This window comes from Pristiophorus japonicus, chromosome 14, assembly GCF_044704955.1.
Source record: "Pristiophorus japonicus isolate sPriJap1 chromosome 14, sPriJap1.hap1, whole genome shotgun sequence".
Classification (NCBI taxonomy): Eukaryota; Metazoa; Chordata; class Chondrichthyes; family Pristiophoridae; genus Pristiophorus; species Pristiophorus japonicus.
In genome coordinates this window covers 42,373,414-42,398,751 of record NC_091990.1, presented here as the reverse complement: position 1 = coordinate 42,398,751, position 25,338 = coordinate 42,373,414, and the positions used below count along the sequence as shown (strand labels likewise).

General features: G+C 42.3%; 1 protein-coding gene across 1 annotated transcript; it reads left to right on the top strand.

Annotated features, from left to right (window-relative positions):
- Window positions 1-589: 589 nt before the first annotated feature.
- LOC139279894 (gap junction beta-3 protein-like) lies at window positions 590-10,615 on the top strand. Its single transcript, XM_070899201.1, has 3 exons — window positions 590-766; window positions 1,091-1,146; window positions 7,502-10,615. Exon 3 carries the CDS (start codon window positions 7,528-7,530, stop codon window positions 8,323-8,325), a length of 798 nt encoding a protein of 265 aa, XP_070755302.1. The 5' UTR covers window positions 590-766; window positions 1,091-1,146; window positions 7,502-7,527; the 3' UTR covers window positions 8,326-10,615.
- Window positions 10,616-25,338: the final 14,723 nt, after the last annotated feature.

The window sequence follows — 25,338 nt, the reverse complement described above, 5'->3', positions numbered from 1 at the left end:
AGTGTGATCGGGATTGTAGGGATTAGTTGAAGATTAGGATCGGGATCGGTGGTTAGATTAGCTGTTACATCATTTACAATGAGTTTGAAATGCTACTTTGCAGTGCACAAGCACATTATGCCTGACATTCTCCTCCAATCACTCGCAGTGCTCGATATTTGAAACATTTGCACCTGGATGAATTGCCCGAAGCATTTGCCAAAACAGCTCTATGACAACTGGACAGACACACCTCTCTTTACCCCCACATCAACACGTACACTGCCTTAAAGGAACTTACAAGTGGGGAGACTAACAAAAAGAAGCAAATTATGTTTACAATTCAGTCATTGCCTGAAAAACGTTTCTATGACGTGAGTCTGAAGGAATTTAGCATGCCAAATTTATTGCAGTTCAACTAATCAGGATCTGAATTAATAAAAACCAGGTCTCAATGCAATGGCAATTTTCAGGTTTAATCTCAGAGTGGGAGGGTGCCCAGATAAACCAATGGTTTATTTATTTCTTATCACAACAAAGTCAAAGTTCTTTCAATGCTGATAGTACTACCTGCCCCTTTAAGAACTGACATTACTTAAGAATGCCCCACCCAGAGAGCAGTGACTGAAAAACGAGCCTGAGGAGTGTCTCACAACGGCAGACTGCTTTAAGCAGTGCTGGGTTTAGTAATTTAGGAGAGTTCACTGCAGATTCCTGTACTTTGAGACTTTCGTCCCGTTCCCTTCCAATGTCTGTGGATATAAAGCTTGAAAGCATTTGTTAACTGGTGAGTCCTTCATTCTCTCTTAATAATCAAAAGCACCATCAAAAATCTCAAAAGTGCTTTTCACGAAAGCTGAAAGTTAACAATTAAAAGAATGGAAAGAATATTACAACCTTATTTTGGAAGCTAATTTACAATGTTTGAATTTGCTGTAAGTAAAATCACCAAAACGGGCTGTTAAACTCAACAACATTTCTACTTTTTTCACAAAACTACATATTCTTCCGTAACAGTGGTTAGTAAACTGTAGTGGGCAATTGCGTTATCCTCCACAATATATTCGATGCTTTCTTCAAAATAATGTAACTATTTTGGTCTTTTTTTCAGGTAAAGAAGACTTGGAATATAAAGTGATCCTTCGAATAAAGGAACATTCAAATCTGGTAAGAAATGTAGGGTAATATATCGAGTTTGTCTGAAGTAGCAGTGAAGGAAGTCAAACGATAATTCTCAACAGAAGTCTGTACAGATATAATGAGCTCCAAAAACAGTGGAGAGAACGAAGTCCGTTTCAGAAAGTGGAACGGTATAATCTATTGCGTGTAACAGCCCTCGGGTCCTCACTTTCAGGGGAGGGATTATCCCTGCCAGTTAGTTGGCCGTTTGTTATGACTATTCAGTGTCCTCTGACTGGAAGGTGATGCAAATACTGTACCACGCCGTTCAAAGGAAACTCTGATATCATGGTTTACTTTTTAACTAGAATGACATTTCTTTCAAGTAGCGTATATTTACCATTATTTATATCTTGGGTTATTCATATTGTCAAACCACTTCTACTGAGGTTATGCAGCAATGTTCTGAGACTGCCACTGGAATGGAATCATAGAATCAGAGAAATTTGTGACACAGAAGGAGGCCATTCGGCCCATCGCATCCGTGTCCTTCATTCCCCCCATTTACATTCTGGGGGTATATTCAGCTCATTGATGCCAACGATGTAACAATAGACTGTGGGTGCTCAGTTGCTTTCTCATCATGGGTACGATTTTAAGTTTCTGACCATGGACCTTCTCCAATGCTGGGTGAAGGTCTATGCAGGCCAGCAATGCAAACACCATGTGGCTGAGCTGAATGTCCGTGGAATGACATCCTGTGCCATCCAGCATTGCCATTTATGTTTGTGTCCAGCGGCACGGGGAAATCTCGCCTCATGAGATGGCACTGGCACTGGCACTGGAATTGCCTCTGTTATATTACAGCACTGAAGGTGTCACTAGAATATAAATGCAACATCAAATGATGTTGAGCAGGAGCCGTTGGCAGGCGTGGCATTTTCAACAACAAACGCTGCAGTAACAACTTGTATTTATATAGCAGCTTTAACCCAGTAAAGTGTTGAATGGTGTGTCACAGAGCCATGAGGTAAAATGGATGGCAAACCAAAGGAGGGGTGATCAAAAGTTTGGTAGAAGGTAGAAAGGTGGCGGGGTTTAGGGAGGGAATTCCAGAGACTGAGCCTAAATGGTTGAAGGCACAGCTGCCAATGGTGAGCTAAAGCGAATGGAGATGCACAAGCTTCTGGAGGCAGGGGAATGGTGGGGGGCCATGGCAGGTTGTAAGGCTGGATTACTCCAATGCTATCCTTGATGATTTCCCATCTTCCAACTGCCATAAATTTAGAATTCATCCTGCACCCAGTCCCACTCACCCCAGCTTCGTTGACCTACATTGGTTACTGGAGGTGGAGAGATGGAGGGGTTTAGGGAATGAAATCCAGAGCATGCACCGTAGGCAGCTGAAGTCACAGCCACTAATAGCAGGCCGCATTGAAGAAAGCATGTAAAAGAGAGTGGAATCAGAGAAACAGTGTACGAGGGGTTCAAAGCTGGAGAAGTTAGAGAGAGGGGTAATGCTATTGAAGGATTTAAAGGCAAGGATAAAAATGTTAGATCCAAGGGATTGGGGAACTGTGAGCTAACATAGGTTAGCAAGTATGGGGTGTTGTTTGAGCAGAACTTGTTGCAGGATAGGAAATGGCAGGAGAGTATTGAACTAATTGAAGCTTATGGGGGTTAGAAGATTGAATACTGACAAGGAGAGCATTAGAGTAATTGAGTTTGGAGGTAACGATGTTATGCATGTGAATTTCAGCAGCATTTGGCTGGATGCAGAGGCAGAAGCAGACAATCTTATGGAGGTGGAAATAGGTACCCTTTGTGATGAAGAGGATATGGGGTTGGAAGGTCAACTCGAGGTTGAACATGACACCAAGGTTTCAAACAATCTGGTTCAGCCTAAAACTTTGGCTGGGGCGAGGGATGGATCAAATGAGCAAAGTTTGTGGCAGGGTTAAAAGATGATGGCTTCATTCTTCTCATGCCTGGCTGAAGCAAGTTAGGGCTCATTCGAGACTAGCTGTCACACAAACAATGTAACAGAGGCATTGGGCGTGTCGAGAATAATGGTGGAGAGGTAAAATTGGGTGCTTTCAGTGTTGAAGTGGAAGCTAACTCCATGTCTGTGGATGATGTTGCCCAGAGGCAGCTTGAGGAAGAGGAAGTGGCCTAGAGACATCCTTGGGAGACTCTAGAGTTGACAGTTTGCGGTTTGGAAGAGAGCTATTGATGGAGATGCTTTAGCTATGATCAGAGAGGTAAAAATGGAACCAAGCAAGGTCAGTTCCATTGACAACAGGGAAGAAGCATTGGAGGAGGATGGCAAGTTTCACCATGTTGAAGGTTCCAGAGAGGCTATAGAGAAGGTGGAGGGATAATGCATTATGGTCACATTTACAGAGAATGTCTTTCATGACATTTTGGTCAATCTCCTTCGGTGCTGGTGGAGGGGTTGAATCTGGATTGGCGAGATTCAAACAGATCTGGAAGATGAAAGGAAGGCTTTACTGGCGGTCAGCCTGATCTCAGTCTCAATGAAAATATCCCAAATGTCACCTTAGAATTGAAGGTCAAACTCTTAAATGGTACACTGTTTTGTGCTTGAATCTGGAATGAACCTTGCGTTATAATATTATGGGTTTTTTTCAAAGGTATTTAATATGCAATTTCACTTCAGAAACCATAGAATAAATATGGACAATGTGTTATAAACCAATATTTAGAACTCACAAATAAATAATCTCAGAAGTTTATTTGTAGATGTTTAATGGGTTTTGAGATTGGGAGTTTAATTGGTCATTGGTTTATTTGTTCATCGCCTGGTTTGTTCATTAGTTACTGTATTGACTGAACTATTGATACTTTGCCTGCTCATTAGCTGGTAGGTGCATTGGTTCATTAGTTGAATGTATCATAGGTGAGTCACGATAGCAAAGTTTGTCAGGAACAAATAACTCGAGAAACAATTAATAGTTTATTAACCCAAGAAAGCTTTCAGCAGTGGAGTAACTAACAAATTATTTTTGAACAAATGGGACCTTGATAAATGGAGGACCCACAAAGGGAACAATAGGAGACCTCCAGCAGTGAGTGAAAATGGAGTGAGCTGGGTGTTTTGTTATTCTCAATTATGTATCTGATTTATGCAAAATGTTGCAGAGATCATTTCATTTAAAGCAACATAGTTTATTTGGATTTTATTTTTCATTTTAATCACAATTATTGCAAACACCATGGATGCTATCATGCTCTCCATCATGCCATGTGAGCTGGTGTTAAGGGATATGCAGCAAAGGAGTTAGGATCCAGATCAGACATGATCTAATTGAATGGCACAACAAGCTCGAGGGGCTGAAAGGTCGACTCCTGTTTTTATGATCCCGCTTCTTGTCTCTCTTTCTCTAGTTATGATTGTCTACCATCTTGAAGGGATTAAGTATTCAGTTCATGAGACTATACTGTCCTGGAAAGCGATTTATTTCACAAATGGTGCACAGTTTGCTCTGTGCCTTCACCCATAGCACAGATAGATAAGGATATATTGCTAATGCAGGTCATGTGTAGTCCAGCTACCATGAAGCACAACAACACACCAGCTTCATAACAGTAATTGGAAAGGAAGAAGTAGTTCCAATTACAATGTTACACCGCCGAAGAAACTTGGCCGAACTCTGAAATGTTGTACTATTCATTTATCTCATTTATATAAACACCTATCTTTGTGTCTGCCATTACCATGCAGTTGTTGACAAATTATTTTTAGGAGAGGAAGAAAATATGGGGATTTGTTTCTGTTCTAACTCAATTATTCTGGAGCCCAGTCATCTTTAGGGAAAACACCAAACACTAAGAAACGTCTGTTTAATATACCCAGCAGAAGAGAAAAAAAGAAAATGTTGGAAATCTAATAGAACAAAACAGAAAAATGCTGAAAGCACACAGGAAGTATAGTCAACTTCTGAAAGAGGAAAAAAGAATTGCATTTCTATAGTACCTAATCAAATCTCTCATAAATACTCCGCTATTGTGGAGGTCTAGGTTCTGTTGAAGGGTAACACTTGAAACATTAACCTGTTTTTCTCCTTCAAATGCTGAGCAACCTGCTGCATGACACCATCATTTCTTCTGTTTATTTTACTCTCTTCCGATATCTAGTTCCTGGCATTTTTCTAATTTTGTCCACACTCTAAATGTAATGGATGCTTTCTCCATTGTTGAGTGCAGTCATTAAAGGAGGCAGGGAGATGTTTTGCAGTCTATTGACACTTGAGCATGATGCTGGTTAGAATTACACGAACATTTGGCAATTGTGTTGAAAGTTCACTTGCTTTTTGCATCGTAGTACAGACTACCAAGTAAGGCACACAAAGATCTCCTTCGCTCTCTAATTGCTGCCAACGTCTGGTGATTTTATAAAATGCCTTAATTAAAATATCTCCTGCGTTGACATTTGTCGTTTCCACATGCATTTTAGCCCATAATAATGAGACGGAATGGTGACAGAAATCTTTTAGCAAGCTCTCCACAGCAATCAATGTTAGCTCTTAGTAAGTGGGAAACATTTATTTTGAAACGTGTATTGCCTGTGGTGATGAAATTGTAAAACATAACTCGGTGCAAGGAAATAGATTGTAGAAGTGTTTCGTGATACAAATAGGAGTTGTTTGCAAACTTAAATTTTCCCCATTAATTTAACCCTTAGTTTGCCATAGATATTTTACTCACTGGAGCGCAGACATGATCTGAGAGCTGCCAGTGAGTCTACTTATTTGTTAGCAGCCATTCCACTTTGATGTGTCAGACAATAACCGATTTATTTATGAAGCATGTGAGCAGGTACTGAACTTCTCAACACCTCTCCAATAAGTCCCATACAGTGGCCCCCATCCGTTTGAGCTGGTTAGAGATACCATAGAACCAGTATAAAATTCACCATTCTTCAGTTGAGCTAAATAGAAAAGAGTTATGGCCTCACTCTAAGCAAACAATAGCTAAAATTTAGACAGAATCCTTATCTAGTGTGAAATTATTACACTGTATGGCTTGGGGAATTTTGTTAAACAAATAATTGAATTTATAACACATTTACAACACATAACGGATCAATATTTATTTTATTATCAAATGCCAAATTTTCATATTGCACAACATTGCATGCATGAATATGAAGGCTGCATATTAATGCAACTATTTTGTGTGGCTTCCAAAGACAGCATGATAAATTGGTAAGAGGCAAATACTGCTGCATTACCTAATCACTGTTTGCTATTCTATTTTATCTCTTTAAAAACAACAGTAGCGTTCCTATTTTCTAAACTATCATGAAGCAGTGCAGTTTTGCTGCGTGTTCTTGCTGCAACATGCCCGTCTAACTTGGGTTTTCTTCCAAAATCCTGCACATACCAATATTCCAGTTACGGCCAATGCCATCACGCGGAGCTGGCAAATACAGGGAAGCTGCTTCTCCAAAGGGCAGGAAGGAGACTGCCTCAAAAATGACACTGTCTTGCCTATTAATTGAAATGTCAAAAAGCACAATTTCAGTCAGAAAACATTCACAGAAAAACTCCCTCAACTCTTCAGATGATTCAACTGTTTGCACCCTGTAGCACCTGTACTAATGGGTGGATCCAGCATTAAGCTAAAATGAATGAAATGGCATTGGGGTTGAATTGACAGCATAGGACCTCGATTTGCATACTTTGATGAGGTTCCCAACCTGACGCTGCTTTTGCCTGGACCCTAACCAAAATGGAGGTGGGTATAGCAGCAGTGGGAACAAGACGGTAAATTCTGCCCTCCTATTTTCATAGCAATGCTGAGCACTATGCCATCATATCATTATAGGTGGTCCCTCAAACGAGGATGACTTGCTTCCACACCAAAAGGGATGAGTTCACAGATGTTTCACTGGAGGACCCGATATTCCAGTCCTGAACTCCAGGGGTGGAAGATGCCTGTGTGTGGATTTTTTTTAAAGTGTGATGACTGTTGCACATCAGCCACCACACGGGCTTGTCAGAGCTAGGCCTTTATCCAGTGGCAAGGGTAAACAACGACGACTGGAGACCTGCTCTGCTGCATGGATCTGGTGCGCGCACATATCGCAGTGTGGGCTGGCCCGTGCAAACTGTCATGTACACAATATAACATGCCATAAGTTCATTACGTAATGATGCTATACACCAAATGAAAAAATCTGTACTGGGAAGTAGATTTCAACACTCATTTTACAAAAGTCTGTCAAAGAGAACAGAAGTGTTCATTCTATTTTTCTAGGTCAGGCACTAATTCAGTTTATAGCAGAGGTACAAGTGCAGCACATTGTTTGAGATGAAATGATTGTATTGCATCTATGAGATGAATCATTATGTAGATGTTTTTTTGTTTTGTGTTGTAGTTTGAAGATTAACAGCTCCAGACACCATGGACTGGAAGACACTACAAGGCGTCCTTAGTGGCGTAAATAAATATTCTACAGGATTTGGACGGATCTGGCTATCAGTAGTCTTCATCTTCCGGGTGCTAGTTTATGTGGTGGCAGCAGAGAAAGTATGGGGTGATGACCAGAAAGACTTTGATTGCAACACCAAGCAACCTGGGTGCACCAACGTGTGTTTCGACCATTTCTTTCCCATCTCCCACATCAGGCTGTGGGCTTTGCAGTTGATCTTCATCTCGACGCCTTCCCTGTTGGTCGTCATGCATGTGGCCTACAGAAATGATAAAGAGAAAAAGTACCATAACAAGCACCCAGATACCAACACCAAACTATATGAGGATACTGGAAAAAAGCATGGTGGGCTCTGGTGGACCTATTTGATCAGTCTACTTGCTAAAACTGTGATTGAAGTTGCTTTCTTGTACATCCTTCACAGGATTTATGACAGTTTTGATATGCCTCGCCTGGTCAAATGTGAGGTCGATCCTTGCCCCAATGTAGTAGATTGTTACATTGCCAGACCCACTGAGAAAAAGGTTTTCACGTATTTTATGGTTGGCGCATCTGCTCTTTGCATCGTATTAAGTATGACTGAAATGTTCTACTTGATCGCTAAAAGGTGTTTCAGGTTTTGTATGCTGCATTGTGGGAAAAGAAAATTAGCATTGGCCAAAGACAAGTCAGACTTTCTTAACCACAAGCTCACTCATACAAATTACTTACATAATGGCAAGTCACTCGACCAGATTCATGCTTCTGCCCCAAACCTTTCCTCAATGTAATATGCTTTTACCATTCTGGGGAGTATTTTTGCTCAAGGGCGACCTGTAAGTGACAGCACAACAGCTTTTTCCCAATGATACATCAGACCAAATAGCAATCTTTGCCAACATTTACATTTAGGCTTCTTCAGACAGGTGGTTTGAGATTTTTTTCAGATTGGCTAGATTCTCTACGGGCACTGGACAAACTAGCGTGGGTCTTGGAGGGAGGGAGGGGTACAGACTTCTCATACCAGTAATCTGTGCTTCTTGACAGCCATCCAAAGAGTGGCTTGGATGCAGCATTATGGAAGTTATTCGCGGACTGGATTGTTCCATCCTTGTGCTCAAGGAAGATAAACATCACCCAGATGAGTGGGGAGCTAACAGGGAGGACAAGAACAAAATAAAACATTTCAGGCAATGAACTAAAGCTGTGGGGTTTTTTTGCAATGTCTTTCTGTCTTCATCTGCAAATGGCAAAAGTTACCAAAACAGTGATAAAGGAAAGGTTTCATTACCAGTATCAACTTTTGAAATTAGGCTTAAAACAATTACCATTGATTTTAAACATTTCTTCCATCTATTTCTGGTGATTCTGATGTTGAAGAATACACCAATGGTGGAATTAGTTAAGATGAGTTACTGAGCCCAAAAATAGGAAGATGAATTCACGTACATATGACTGAAATAGTGTGCCTGCTGAAGCACTCGAGATTAATGGCTCTGTATCGACTGATCGTATTTCAGCTCCATCACATTGTTGCCCCTCTAGTCAACAGCCCTGATAATGTCATCAGGATTCACTTGTTAAACCAAGATCATCAAAAAATCAATGGAAGAAAAATGATTTAAAGTTCATCTTAATGCTTTGGTGCTAGTTACATTTTAAAAGGAGTGAACAGTGAGGCCCCAGTCCTTAAAATTATATTGGTGGCGAGTTTCTGTCCTTGGAGAGGTTTAAGATAAATTCTGATGGTGAGTCTTCCTCTGTAACCTGTGTATGAGAAGCCTTTCAAACTGGTTGATCAGGACAAGGCTGTAAAGTACAAAAGAATTAAAGTTTTGGATACTGGTTTAATAGAATAATTTAACTATGATCATCTCCACTGTTACTACCCACACATGTAAACAAGATAATTGACATGTAACTGCCTGGCCTGCAGAATTTTGCACTTACATCTTGAACAAAGAGAAACCTAAGAGATTGTTTGAAGTATATCCATTGAAACGGCTCGAAGAAAGTTTACTTTGTCAGCAGAAATGAGACTCTGGAATATTAAACAGTGCATATTGTGATTTGATTCTTCCAATATCCTAAAGCCTCCTTTTTTGGAACAATTAAACCAAGTAAGCTCTTATTCGAAGAGGTAACACTGCCTAGATTTTATCATGCACATACAGGAAAAACTGAAAGCAAAAAAAAAACAAGAATTGCTGATTTCTCAACCTACAAACTAGAATAGAGAATCAATCAGTGTGCGAGGCATGTCAGGCGCTGCAGGGCAATGAATTTGAGAACGTAAGCAATAACGACTGTCGAGGAGTGGGAAAGTCATAATTGCATAGCTATCCCAGTCCCATGCTTTAAAACAGATCAATGTCTTTATTTCTGACGCCTATATTTGATGCTTTGAAAGAGGATGTTTTTTGGGTAATGCAGGTTCACCACTCATCTCTATAAACCTGATGTATTTCATGAGCAAACAATGCATTCTTAAAGAATTTTGTTGACAGACTGAAAAGCAGAAATTTAATGAATAGATTGTTGCTCACTTTATCTTCAACCGAATGCTGCCACATCATGTGTAGATGACCTAGTTGTAAGTCTCACATGAATCTATAATTTTAGTTGACTTTTTATTTAATTTAATATTGGTTGAATCAAGGAAGCATCAGTGTTTGTAATTCATCAACTGTTTACATAACGCCAATGTACACTTATGCTTTTGATGTCAATGTGCTCCTTGTACGATGTTAACAATGCCTGCTATGGAAATATTGTTGTATATTCATTCTGGAGGAGGGAATGAACATCATGCTTTCACGGACTATGTTAATGAACTCTTCTGTATACCTCGCAGAACTTTGCTTGCCCCATTGCAGAAGTATTTTTTAAATTAACTTAATGGACTTTATTAGTGATGCGGCATGAATTTACAGAGAATCCAAAAAGAGCACATTTCAGTAAAAGCTTTGAGACATATTGACAGGAGTCAGAGGTTAAAACAGGGACTTGTCCTCAATATCTGTCAATAACTTTTAAATAGCCTCCATGTTTCAATGTAGGAAAAATAAACAATGAAACATATTGTCATGTCTTAATGTCTGGCACTGTTGTTGAATGTTGAAATGGAAGATATTATTCAAATCACATTCAAGGGTAAGATTGTGATAAGCAAAATAAATCAATAGATTACAGATAGATTTTCAATTTGACACTCAGGTATAAAACTAACATTGCAAATCAGCCATCCTTTATAGTAACCAGTCAATGTTCATTTCCAATAAAAAGACAACTGATCTGCAATGACAGTTGTACCTCTGAGTTACAAATTGAAAATCTACCCATGTATTTCTTGAGTAAAGCTGTTATATTGGGCATAACTATCAGCCTCGGTGGGGACATAAAACAGGTGGTAGTGGGTCAGCTGCCAGTTATACACCTCACCTCGTTCCATTGACGTTAATAGAAAGGTAAATCAGGCAGTTGTATATCCGTTACGGCCCGTTTTACACAACCGCTGAAATTGAAAGTTTCACCCATTGTTTCTAAAGGATACTGATTGCTTCCCCGAGTATTACACTTTCTGTGAGCTACAGACTAAGGAAGGGTTACCTCCAAGCACCCCTGTGCAACAAAAAGACTATTAGGATATCAGATGTATAGAAATATGGTTTGATTTTCACACTTTCCGGGAAGAAATCTTTTCAAATGATACTCAGTGTGTTAATTTATGTCCCCATTCTTGGTTTATTCAGATCAAACGCTTTACCTGCAAAGATGAATGTATTGTTTGTGTTGAAACTTTCCCATGGAAATACTGTCACTGACAGCATGCATTTAACACTTTCTGTAGTTTTCTTGTTCTTGAATTACCTTTTACTGTATATCTTCCCATATTTATGTTGTGTTTATTTTAGAACAAAATGAATGATTCATTAAAATTAATATTTTCAAATAATTAAAAATGTCTTATTTTATTGGAGATTGAGCTAAATTCTTCCTTCCTTTAGATAACTGATAATTCCTCTTCTGGTTGTCTGTCTGAGGCACAGAGATAGGCAATCAAAGGATTGGCATTGCAGCACGTTCCCAGGCTTCTGTTCATACCACTTAACAGAGAGCTGCCAATGCATAGGGAAAGGTTGTCTAAGTTGATTTACTCCTCCATTTTCCCTCCCTCTCCTGTGGGAAAGCCTCTGTTGCCCTAACTGAGATTGGCGATCCAGCAAGACGAGAATTGCAGACAGATTTCCAACTACCAGCACTCTGTCGTTAAATTTGTTAGTACAACAAGCCAACTGCAAGTAGAAATTTCTAAATAATTAATTGCTGGTGAAACTAATTGATCTTTTGAATTGATCCTAAATTATCTGCCTTGAGATTAATTGCTCAGTGCAATAAAGAAGGAGGAGGACTAAGAGCAGTTGAAACCAGGTTACCATCCAAACCATTGGAAAATCAGATTGGTTGAAATTTGAAGTCAAAATGCACATCTGTCACCATGAACACCACATGTAGCATAGTTGTAGGAGTCTATGTTCCATGTTTTTATAGAGTGTGTGAGGTTGCAGCCCCTCTTCCATTATTAGAAGGGGTTGCTCTTCGATTTCTGGCTGCACTTCAGTCCCACACTCCTGATCTTTGGGCACCCAGCGCAGGGGGAAGCGGGTAGATCAAAGGGCCTCCTCGTGGGACTGCTCTTGGGCCTGGTCAAGATGGTCATAAACCGGTCCAGGCAGCGGGCAGTTGAGGGGGTCATTCAGCCCGACTGCTACGTTCGCTGGTAGGCTCAAGGCCTTCATGACAGGTGGGCACCAGAGGGACTGGAGTGTATCATTACAACAGTGAGCAGAATTTTTATTTGATTTGTTAACGTTCCCTTTAAAGTTTATTTGTTAATTTGAGGGTTTGAGTTGATATGCCTCTTTAACAAGGGGGCAATTGGCTTAAAGTTATAATTTAAAAGAGTTGTAGCATAGTTGTAGCATCAGGGCAAGGCATTATGGGAGAATGACCATGCTTGGCAAAACTGTGAAGATTCTTTGGAAGAGTACTTCATTGCCTGTGAAGTGCTTTGAGACCATGAAAGATATATAAATGCAAGTTCTTTCTTTATCTAGACTTTGGCAAGGCTCTTGATACAAGGTGCATAAGTTAGAAAAGTCGGTACTCGGTGGGCAGTTATTGTAATGGATTGGCAGCTGGCCACTTCAAAGAAGACAATAGGGTGCTTGTTTATGGAGCTGTGTCAAGGTGGTAGAAGTGAATAGTTAGGACCTCCAAGGATCAATGCTCTCACCTTTGCTATTCAATGATTTAGAAGTGGGAGTAGAGGCAAATCTGTCAAAATTAATCAATGATAGCAAGATGGGGAGGTACGCAAGCAATTGAGCAGGATGATCAAGTACAGAAGGAACTTGACTGATTGAGATAATGAGTTGAATGATGGCAAGTAAATTCAGTGTTGACAAGAGTAAAGTGATGTAACTAGAAAAGAAGACTAAGCATTAGAATTATAAACTAAATGATGCTAGCATAGGGAAAGGATTTGGGGATATAGTTAGACAGATCATTTACTGAGTGTGTGTCACCAGTAAATAAGATCTTGAGATGCCATGGAATAGAATACAAATCACAGGATAGGATCTTGATCTGACACAATGGGCCTAAGATGTCCTCCCAGAACGGCGCACTCCGAGAGGTTCGCCTATTTTTTAGAATTAAAAAAGTGCCTAAAACTTATCTCGTGATTCTCCGAGTCCAGCAGGCCTGTTTCACAGTCAATGCAGCGCAACACAAGCAACTGGGGGCGGAGCTACAGCCACGCGCCAAAAAGAGTGCCGGCAGCTGTGCGCATGCGCAGTAGCTCCTGGCCCTCCCAGCGCATCCTGTCTTCGGGCAACCCTATCCCTGGCAGAAGGGACGTCGACCCTATCCCGGGCCGAATGGCCTGCCTGCCTCACCGTCCCTCGCCTCGTCGCCACTGCCCTTACCGCCTCGGCGGCGGGGCCTGCCCGACCAGCAGCTCTTTGGTGGAGGGCCCCACCCGAACTCCTCCCCGGTGGCAGGGCCCGCCCGAACTCTTCCCCGGTGGCGTGCCCCGCCCGAACTACAGCTCTTCGGCAGCAGGGCCTGCCCGAGCACCTCTTAAGCAGCAGGGCCCGCCCGACCAGCTTTTCGGGAGGCTGTTGGAGGGCTCACGGTGCTGCAGTAGGTGAGTAGAAACTTTTAATTTTTTATTTATTGATTGATTTTTTATTTTTTATTTTTTTAATTTTTTTTGATTGATTTATTGATTTATTGGTTGATTTATTGATTTATTTATCATTTATTATTGATGATGGCTTTTTATTGGTAAAAGTGAAGTGTTTAATGCTTTGTAAAATCCCCTAACTTCCCTTCCCCCCCACCCCCCACCCCCCCTCATCTCTTGCTACCTGCACCTAATTTATAAAGTGTAGGCAAGGTTTTTCTGAACATACAAAAATCGACACTTACTCCATTCTAAGTTAGTTTGGAGTAACTTTTCGCTGCCTAAACTTGCAAAACAGGCATAAGTGGTTGGTAACGCCCCCTTTTGCAAAAAAAACTGTACTAAAACAAAACTGTTCTAACTAACTAGAACTGGAGCAAACTAAATGCCGAGAATTGCGATTTCTAAGATACTCTATACTAAACTAGTTGCTCTAGAAAAATAGGAGCAACTCGAGCTGAAACCTGGGTCCAATGTGTGTGCTTCTAGTCACCATATTGCAGACGGGACATCATGCCATTGGAAAAGGAGTAGCAAAAGATTACAGATTTGAAAGCTGCCATCAGATACCTGAGCTACAAAGAGAGGCACAGAAACCGAGTTTGTTCCCAATAGAGAAGAGAAGGCTGAGCGGAGTTCTGATTCCTATATTCCTATAAGGGCACTGAAAAACTGAACCTTGAAAAACGTTTTCACACGGCACCAAGAAAAACACAGGAGCACAGGAGATGAAGCTTAGAAGAGAACAAAGGGCAGATCAGTTAGAACTAGGATGGTAAGTATCTGGAATGGACTCATCAGAGAAGTAATCGAGGTTGAAAACATCAGTAATTTTTAAGAGGGAGTTGAAAAGGCATTTGTTGAGAATATCAACTGAGGAATGTAAGTATTAAATTCGGAAATCTGCGACCAACCAGATGGGACAAAATAGTCTTTTCAAGTCCTTTGTTCTGTTCCCATTGGCTCGACATGCCAAAATATACCTTACATAATTATCCTTGTAATGATGTTACTGAATTGTTTAATGCTTTGCCAGTTTTTCTGGAATCACAAAATGTTACAGCACAGAAAAAGGCCATTCGGCCCATCTTGCCCATGCCAACTCTCAGAAAGAGCCATTTAGTCCCATTCCCCTGCCTTTTCTCCATACCCTTTTAAAGTACATATTTTCAAATATTTATCCACTTCCCTTTTAAAAGCTATTATGGATTCTCCTTGCTCCACTGTTTCTGATAGGGCGTGTTTCATTCTAACAACCCGCAGTGTCAAACCAAATTCTCCTGACCTCTCCCTTTGTTCTTTTGGTAATAATCTTTTTAATCCCTACTAATTACCATCACTAACCAATAGAAATGCATTCAAGAATTGCCCTATCATCTTCCAAATACTACAATGCCTTTTAATCAGCTTTTACTTAGAGAAGCCGGAAAACATCATATCCCAATCTGCTCCACAGAAGGTATGGAGGCCAAGAAAGTTTTGCATTTCCAAGAGCCAGGCATATCACTTGCCACCTTTCCATCACATGATCTTTTGCCTTTCCCAGTGACAAAGTGGAGCTCGCAATCAAATAAGTCAGGCCTGCTCAGAAAGCAGGGATATGTATCCAGACGTGTAGCAGAAACATCTGTGTCAAATGAGTGGGCAGTAACATCAGTGTCTGCATATTTGGCAGTGCTGAGAACATACAATCATAGTGATCATGAGTTTACATCTCCGTTTTTTATTGGAAACAGCAGAGGTATTAGATACAACAATCAAACTCCGTTTACGTTCCAAGGTCTTCAACTTTCATTTTTTTTGATTGGGTCTCAATAGTATTCCACTGGACTTTTATCTCGGAGAGGGAATCAGGGGTCCTGAGTCCAAAGTGGGGAGGACAAACCATTCCCCACCCACCCACCCCCCCCATCCACCCCGCTGAGTGTGAAGCCCAGGAGATTTAAATTGCCGGGCCTCATTTTCACGCCCCAACATTCCACCTTAAGCCCACCACCAGTGGACGGGAGTCAAAATTGGTGCAGAGTAAGGCTGCCACCGGGGACCTGGAGAGATGATCCCCGGCAAGTTAGGTAAGGATTTGGGCAGGGGGGGGCTGTTGCGTTTGCAATTGGGGCAACCGTCAGAGAAAGCCCAGGACAAGATATCTTTTTGCTCTTCCTAGCCCGTAAGAAACCTGTAAAATATTTAAAAGTCACTTACCTGGGAGTCGTTTAGTGAGGATCCTTGCTGCCAGCAGCTTTTGCTTGCAGGTTGCAGGCCTTAATCATGGTTAAAATGGCGTGTGTGGCCCGGTGACATCATTGGGAGAACACTGCTATTTAAATTAGGACCTCGCTTTTCTGGGGCAGTTGATCTTCCTGGGCCTGAATTCAGGCAAGTCAAATAATGGGAAGCAGGAACATTGTGCGTAGCCCCACCACCACCACCAACCCCCACACCTGCATCATTCCTGCCAGACGGCGGAGTTAAAATCGGTCCTTTATTTTCTACAAATTCATTATATTTCACCTCTGTCCTTTTATCCCAAATATAAATCAGTGCGCAGTACCATGTACAGAGGAATCTGGGGTAACTATATAGTCATCTTACAGTATAAGAGAAATGAATCCAATGTTAGTCCAACTTTTCAATTTGGAATTATAATATTTCCATCCAAATGAAATCCCACCATGCCTGGAATCGTAAGCTGCAAGCCTTTCCATATGAGGCCCAAATCAACTCACAGTTTTCACTGCAATACTTTAGCTTTTTGATTTATAAAGGCATTCTCTTTCCTTTCTGAGATGAACAGATTCCATGCCTGTAAAATATAAGAATATCAGTTGCTTCAGGTATTACTTGTAATGTAATTGTGTTTATTCTAGAGAATTTCAATTCAGTAATGGATCAGATCTTTTATTCACTTGATGCATATTAGTTGTCATTCCTGATTCTAATAACACTGGATTGTGTAAATGGTGTCTATATCTGCAATAAGTGATGTAGTGTCAATGGCCCAGTATTTGAATTTGTCTTTGACCCCATAGGGACAGTTTTAATGAAATACCACCATGAGGGAGCCTTGCCCACCAGCCACATGTATTCAGAAATCATGGAGACAGTACCCACAGTTTCCTGTCTGTTCATTTTAAGGTCATGCATGAGGTCGCGAGCTGCCCAATCTAGAGGCACACCGATATCCGACCAGAGAAAGTTCTGCTTTTCATTTGTTGCCTTCTGGAGAATTTTCTTTATTTTGTGTCTTGTCACAGTGTGTAGCTCTCTTGAAGATTCACGAGAAACACAGATCAACGTTCACTTGTCTTTTCAAGTGATGTTTATCATCATCCTCTGAAGACTGTGGAGTTTGTGTTAATGAAAGTATTTCTCATTTAACAGTTTAGATATACTGGATTGTGTTGAAGTACTTCTCTATTCTCTTTAGTTTTTCAGTGTTCATTTTTTTCCAACAGCATGAGTAATGATCCATACAGCTGTGGCTCAGTGGGTAGCACTCTTGCCTCTGAGTCAGAAGGTTGTGGGTTCAAGTCCTGCTCCAAGGTCTTGAGCACACAATCTAGGCTGATAGTGCTCCACTGGTGAAGGTGCTGTCTTTCAGATGAGATATTAAACTGAGACAACATCCTCCTTGTTAAGTCAATGTAAAGGATCCCATTGCTCTATTTCTTAAAAGAGCAGGGGAATTCTTCCCAGTGTCTTGGCCAATATTTATCCCTCAATCAACAACTAAAAACAGATTATCTGTTCATTATCAAATTGCTGTTTGCGGGAATTTGCTGTGTACAAATTGGCTGCCGCGTTTCATACATTACAAAAGCAAGTATACTTCAAAAAGTATTTAGTTGGCAGTAAAGTGCTTTGGAATGCCCTTAGGTCGTGAAAGGCGCTATATAAATGCAAGGCTTTCTTTACTCCAAGATAACTCAGCAGAGGAGTTCTTTGAGGAGCCAATTCAGTTTTAACTAAAGTGCTTCTCCTTTGTGTTATTTTCCCACAGTTCTGCCTAGAGGTATATTCCTCCACCTTTTTGTCAAATTATACAGACTTTCACAAATCCTTACATCATCTTGGCATCCACCGTCCCTTGCGTTTGGATCAAGCCAATAACCACAATGACAATGGTAGCAGTTCAGTGATAACGTTAAGTCTCACGCCTTGTGAGAAAGTGAAGATATTTTAAATCATTAATACACAAATGCCAATGTTGTCGTCAAGTACTTAGCAGAGATCACATAACATTAATATGCTTCAAACCAAGGGTCTAACCTTGGCTCGGTATGTAGCACTCTCACCTTCGAGTCAATGATTTGTGGGTTCAAGCTTACTCCGGGAATTCAGCACACATTCTCATTTGACACTCTCTTATGGTACGGAAGGGACTGGGGTCCTGCTGTATTGTGAGAGGTGCCTGTCCTTCAGTTGACGCTAAACTGATGGTCCATCTGCCTGCTCTGGTGGATGGTAAAGATCCTGCAGCCCAGTTTGTAAAATGGCGGGGAGTTCTCCCAATGTCCTGGCCAACATTTTTTCCATTAACTAACGCCTTAGCAAACAGATTAGCTGGTCACTCATCTCACACATGTGGAATTGTGCCATGCATAATGGCTGCTGTGTTTTAAGGTGCTCACAGTAAAGACAGAATAACGTGCAAGTCTTTCATACTTTTGTGAACACCACAGTGCATTAATAACTTTTAGTAAACATTACATGGTATCGATGCTTGTGAGTCCTATAATCGGCTGGATTTTCAAGAGATTTGCGACCGGGTTTTCGTCGCAATTTGACCCTCCGTGGCGAAAACTCGTTCGCAAAGCCCGGGCGGAATTCTCGGGTACCTGTTTGCGGTGGCGCTTCCAAGTACCGCCGGAGATAGGTGCGCGACGTGGAACAACTTTGATTGGGTTTGCGATCGAATTTCGGCTCTCTCCCGACCCGTACGGCACGCCCAGAATAGCGACAGGTCAAACCTGTCGGTGCAGCCCTGCCAGCAGCGGTAAGTAAGAAAACCTGCAAAAAAGGTAAAGATTAAAGTTTTTATTTTTTAATTTTTTGCAGTGATTAGTTAGTTATAGGTCTTGTAAATGTTTTTGGAATGTTTTGGGGAATTTTTTTCCCCCTGCTCCCAAGGCCTCTCTCGCAGCTTTCCCGGCCCCACACTAAAGTTGGCGAGCACCACGTTTTTTCACCAAGAACACTTGTGCAACCTTTGCCCTGGCGCAAACCCAAAGGCCGAAACTTAAGCCTTAAATCGTTAGCGCATCGAACATGTTAATTTTCACTTATCGCTTGCGTTTTTGCCCAAAAACCCCCAAAACCCGAAAATCCGGCCCAAGGAGTGCAAAACTCTCCTAACTAGCACCAAGTCCCATTCACTCATCACCAACGTTCTCTCTAATATTTATTTTAGGTGTGCGGTCCTTTTAAACTTGATTCTTGGCCGCACAGCCACTGTATCTTTTCCAGCATCCTGCGTGGGACAGCTTAGGAGGAACGTTGTTCATCACCCACGTGTGCATTGGCCTATATTGGCTCCCGCTCCAGCAACGCCTCGATTTTAATATTCTTATCCTTGTTTTCAAATCCCTCCATGGCCTCATCCCTTCCAAAGCCTCTGTAATCTCCTCCAGCCTTACAACTCCGCACTCCTACAATTCTGGCATCTTGCCATAAAACAATCAGGTACACAAATACCAGAGAATCAGAACAGGAGTGTAAACCAGATCTGAGAGTATCTTTAAATAACTCATAATTATGGGAGAGCCAAGTGAGCATAATTCATTATTAATTATACATTCACCCGCAGGTGAATAGCTCTACTGTCAGACCTGGGATATTGTAAACAATGTTCAATGGGATTTTGATTGTTGAAGCCATTCTGGTGCCCAACCCTTGCTCCAGACATGCTGCTCAAATGCCCATATTCAAGCCTGTGATCCTGATAGGAATGCTACCTAACTTGAAATAGTATTAATACAATGAAAATCATCTTTATCAATTAAAAGATTTGTCTGATTGCTGTTGGTAGATTTGCAATATTAGCGACTATTTCTTCAAAAGTGGCAATTAAGGAAAAGGGGCCCAGAAATTTGGGTACACTGTTTTTGCACTCAGGTTCGGCTGCATCAAACAAGGCAAGTGATTTACCTGATTTTGGTGCCAGGAGAAGCAGGAATGCGCCAAAAATGGTCACAAATTGCTAGGCCATTGCCTTTCAAATACCTGGCAGCAAGCACTGAAGTAAGAGGGTAGCTTTTATATCAGGTTTCTACATAACAAGAGTGACCTCAAGTAATTAATTGGTTGTGAAGTGCTTTGCGACAGGAGAGGATTTCTGTAAATTCAAGTTCTTTCTTCTTAAGCTGGGAGGGAGTAGTCCCAACATAAAAGTGTAAAAGTTCTGCGATCCAGGAAGGTGGGGGGAGGTGGGGGGAGGCGGGGGTGGTGGGGAGGGTGGGGGAGAGACGGGAGTGGAACTGTGACTCCATTGGGATGGGAGATAGAATTGTGGTCCAGTTCCAGTGGGGAAGCAGAACTGTGGTGTGATTCTGGTGGGGTGCAAAATCGAGATCCATGGGGTTCCAATCGAAAACAAAAGCCAAGATTACACTTTCAGAGGAGTGGCCATTTGTTGGGCCCACCCCCTAACATGACAGAGCCACTTTGGCGGCATATCTGTAGGATATTTGTGGGAGCTTGCTTTGCGCAAGTTGGCTGCCTCGTTTCCCACATTACAATAGTGAATACATTCCAAAAGTACTTAATTGGCTGTAAAGTGCATTGAGACGTCCGGTGGTCATGAAAGGCATTACATAAATGCAAGTCTTTCTTTTCTGTGACTGAGACAGAATTTGAAGTTTGGCTCATGGTTGGGCGGTTAATTTAGGCTATGTCTCTTCACCTATGAAATGGAATTGTGGAAGCTTTTATAGATAATAAAAAGAGAAAATTCTGGAAGTACTCAGCAGGTCAGCCAGCTTCTGTGGAGAGAGAAACAGAGTTAACGTTTCAGGTCGATGACCTTTCAAAGCTAAGTGAGAAAGTAAGCTGTGAGGAGGACGCAAAGAGGCTGCAATGGGATATAGAGAGATTAAGTGAGTGGGCAAGAAAGTGGCAGATGGAGTGTAATGTGGAGAAATGTGAAGTTATCCAATTTGGTAGGAAAAATAGAAACATTGAATATTGTTTAAAAGGTGAGAGATTGGGAAATGTTGGTATTTTTAACTGGAAGTGGTCCCCAGCAGGTGTAGTTTCCACTGTGGGCATACTGAAAGACTCCTGAAGAGGGATCAATTGCCTTTACAAAGTTGGCCACCTATACACTGAGAGGATCTTAAAAAATTCTACTGGTACCTTTTTTCAGCCTAATTCAGGCCCTAAATGTCCCCACTCAGAGCAAGAGGGTACTGCTGAGAGGCAAGCACTCCTGTTGTGCAGATGCACCAACTCCATATAGGTGAACACCCCTGTCACTTGGGATTTGGGAACAGGTTCAACAGCAGCAGGGCAAAGCAGTGTGCGGAATTACAATCCTCGAAAGGGTCTGCGGAATTTCTATCCTGAAGTATTCTCTCTCCTGCAATGTAATGTTAAACAAGCACCCAGTGGGTAAATGCATCTTACAGTCTGACACTGAGCTGCACAGATTAGGTTCAGTCCCTGGTCTGGACTGAGGTTGCTGATCTCAGCGTCAGATACTACTTTTGGCCTTAGTGATCCAGAGATGGGAAATTTCCTTCTTCAGATTGCTGCTGGATGGTGGATGCTGGATGAAGTCAGAGTCAGGCTGAGATTTGTTGCCCTAAGATTTTCTGATAAGCCACCTACGTGTCAATGTGTGAGGCCCCACCAGCAGTATGGGGCTTGAGTAATTGATGCTATGACTCCTCACAAAGGTAAGGTTCCAAGAGTGGCGCACACCCTCTGGCACCTGCCCAAATGGTTATTACGCATGTATGAGCCTCCTATTACTTGACTATCCCATTTGAGAGATGAATCAGTATTGTGGATCTGTACCTAATAGGAATTGGGTTGAAACTGCGCCAGATTTATTTCACATGAAATCCTGACAAACCTTTTGTCTCAGCTGTCTAAACTGTATGCTAACCCTCTGTCGTCAAGTGTCTTGAAATAAAGTCTATATGATACATGGGTGGGGTTAACCTCCTACCGTACAATAGGGCCATTTCTGTACATGTTTAAAACAAACTTCCTACTACTCAAAGACACTTCATGAAGAAATGTTCTTATTGATGTGTCTCATAAATTCCCTTTCTAATGATTCGAGTTCTAATTGTACTGTACATGTTCCTTAAAACTATTAGGCGCAAAAGAGTATCTTTATGTTCTGGAGGTATAAAGAGGCCAGTGATCAAAGGGATGAGTATGATAAGTCTGTTGACAAAATTGCGGAATCCTGTTTGATGACTAACAGACTGGAAAATGTTGGTTCATCTACAAGCCAAGGCAGCGCAAGCTGAATTGTTGTCATGTACAAAAAAATGTTTTGTTAATCTCCACGCCAACTAAACATACCAGCTGCAGGGACCAAGGAAGCTAAGCTACCCCAAATAATCTACGTGGTACGACTGACAAATAGAAATAATAAAACGTCCCATCTTTGCCCCTTGCGTCACACACCAAGAATGTGATTGGAGGCAGTAATATTGATCGGGGGAAGGGGTGTAGCTGATGTAAAGCACTGTGAGAGGAGAAACGTTCCAACATCATCTATTGCATTGCGTTACAGTTCTTAAACTAGCCAGCAGCAAACCGGAGACTATAGAGTAGCACCCTAAGTAGGGTCAGTATCGGGAGCGGGAGTGGGATATGGAAATGAACTGGGAATGAGTGATGTTTGGACCTCCCCTGGGAACACCACTTCAAAGTGCCAAAATATTCAATGACCTACCATTTAATATATCTCCACTTTATGACTCCCAAACTCAAGTCAATCAATGTTTGTGTCCTGAGGGAACTGGATAGAGTGAGATCCAAGACTCCCAGCCGCATTTAATCAGAGAAGAAAAGCTAAAATATGAACATACGGAAATGATGGGCAGGTAAACATCAGCTGGTCCATCAAGCCTGCCCCACACTCATGATGGCTGCAACGTCATGGCCAGACACGTCCTAATCCCCTCTACCTAATCTCCTGGGAATGGCAAACACAAGCAGAGATAAACCCAGCACCAATAAGGGAGAACGTCCTCTGGAAAATACCTCTCCATTCTCCTCAAGCGATCAAAGCCAGTCCAGGAGCTCACATTACCTTGTAGAGTGATCTCCAAATCCCGTCAAATCCTTCATTTATACAGCCATTATGTTTTCTCTCTGTAAATTTTAAACCAGTTTCCCACCATCCAAGTTTGCGAATGTAAGGCCCAATGTTCCTGCTTGTGCCACAACCGCAAATCCGTGAGTGTGCCTCGCATCGGGAACGTGCGTGGGACCATGATCGCCTCATTTAAATAATTATTACACATTCCAGGTGAGCCCGCAGCACAGGATATCTGATGGAGCAGCTGCCGTATCTTAAAGGGACACCTGCACTTCCTGTGTTGTAAAAGTGCGCTGTTTGTCAGTTGCTTCTGCTGGATTTTGGAAGATGTCAGAGGAGACTACGCAGTCCCAGTTCAGAGGGAGAACTGTTCCCTTTACAGGCAGCGAACCGGAGCTTATGCTCAGAGCTGAAGTGAAGGAGGATTGCTACCATTGGGTGGAAGGGGTTCGTGTTGTCTCCTTAGAAGCCAACTGACTGGACTTCGTGAGAAGAAGTAGTGGAGCAGGTAAATGCATTTCGGTGGTCAGGAGGTCCTCATCTCAGAAGTGGCAGAGGTTTAACGCCTCAAACAAGTTTGCCGAGGTTAGTGTCTGTTGAATGTTCCTGTTTCCATGGTTTTGCTATGGCATAGCAGCAACACACATTCTCACTAGCTGCATCCTCTCATGGGAACTCTTGAGCTGTCCTGAGCTATCACAAGGCATCCCCTCTATGCACATAATATTCCTACCACATTCCTAACAAACCTTTCAGTGTTGATGTGCAGGAACTTAAGGTGGCGAAATTGAGCTCCTTTGCGCCTCCTGTTAGCACTGCCCGGGGATGGTAACAGGGAGAAAATGGGTTTGCGACCGGGCACGGTGAGATCAGCGACTCCCGTTAAATTCGGCAGGAGTTTTGCGGCGGCGGTACGGCATTGCACCCGATCTTCTTTGCCGGGAGATTGCGATGTCATTGCCGTGCGCATCACCCCGGTAGCGTCCGGGTCCCCAAATTGCATCCGCCCCCTGCAGCATCACCGGGCAAAAACACCGACAGCTGCAGGAGGCGTGCATCGAGCGACAGGCCGCTTCGGGGTCGATGCTTAAAGGTGAGGTGGCTGAGGTAAAAAAAAAATTACTTTCTCTCTTGAAGTTTTTTCACGGGTTCCTGCCCGCGATTGATCTGCTTGAGTGCCGTGCTAATCGGGTGGGATCGCGGCTGTCATCGTGAAGAAGGTAAGTTTATTTTTCTTTGCAGAGCCTGCAGCTTTTCCCTTTAAGGGCGGGAAGTAGACTTTCAATGTGGTAGCGCTGTACGGCCCAGTGTGCTCCACTCACAGCCCCGCCTGCTGCGTTAGCACTGCACTTCCTTCCGAGAGCGCAAATGGCAATTTTTTTTTAAGTTTGAAAACAATAGTTAACGCCCCAACCCAATTTCTCCCCCTATGAGTCTCCGCCTATAACGACTTGCATTCTGCAAGTAGTTGTATTCTTAACTTGGGGGTTTAGGGAGCAATTACATGGCAATAGCAGATTTTGGAATGCAATCAACTCTTCAATAATCGCGCTAATTTTTTTTATTCATTCACTTGATGTGGTCAACACTGGCTAGGCCAGCATTTAGTGCCCATCCCGAATTGTCCTTGAAAAGTTGGTGAGCCGCTGTCTTAAACCGATGCAGTCCGTGTGGTGAAGGTGACCCCACAGTGCTGTTAGGGAGAGAGTTCCAGGATTTTGACCCAGCGACGAGGAAGGAATGGCGATAGATTTCTAAGTAAGGATGGTGTGTGACTTGGACGTGAACTTGGAGGTGGTGGTGTTCCCATGCACCTGCTGCCCATGTCCTTCTAGGCGGATTTGAGAGGTGCTGTCGAAGAAACCTTGGCGAGTTGCTGCAGTGCATCTTGTAGATGGTACATGGTGTGGTGTTGGTGGAGGGAGTGAATGTTTAAGGTGGTGGATGGGGTGCCAATCAACACAAGAACATAAGAACATAAGAATTAGGAACAGGAGTAGGCCATCTAGCCCCTCGAGCCTGCTCCGCCATTCAATAAGATCATGGCTGATCTGGCCGTGGACTCAGTTCCACTTACCCGCCCTCTCCCCGTAACCCTTAATTACCTTATTGGTTAAAAATCTATCTATCTGTGACTTGAATACATTCAATGAGCTAGCCTCAACTGCTTCCTTGGGCAGAGAATTCCACAGATTCACAACCCTCTGGGAGAAGAAATTCCTTCTCACCTCGGTTTTAAATTGGCTCCCCCGTATTTTGAGGCTGTGCCCCCTC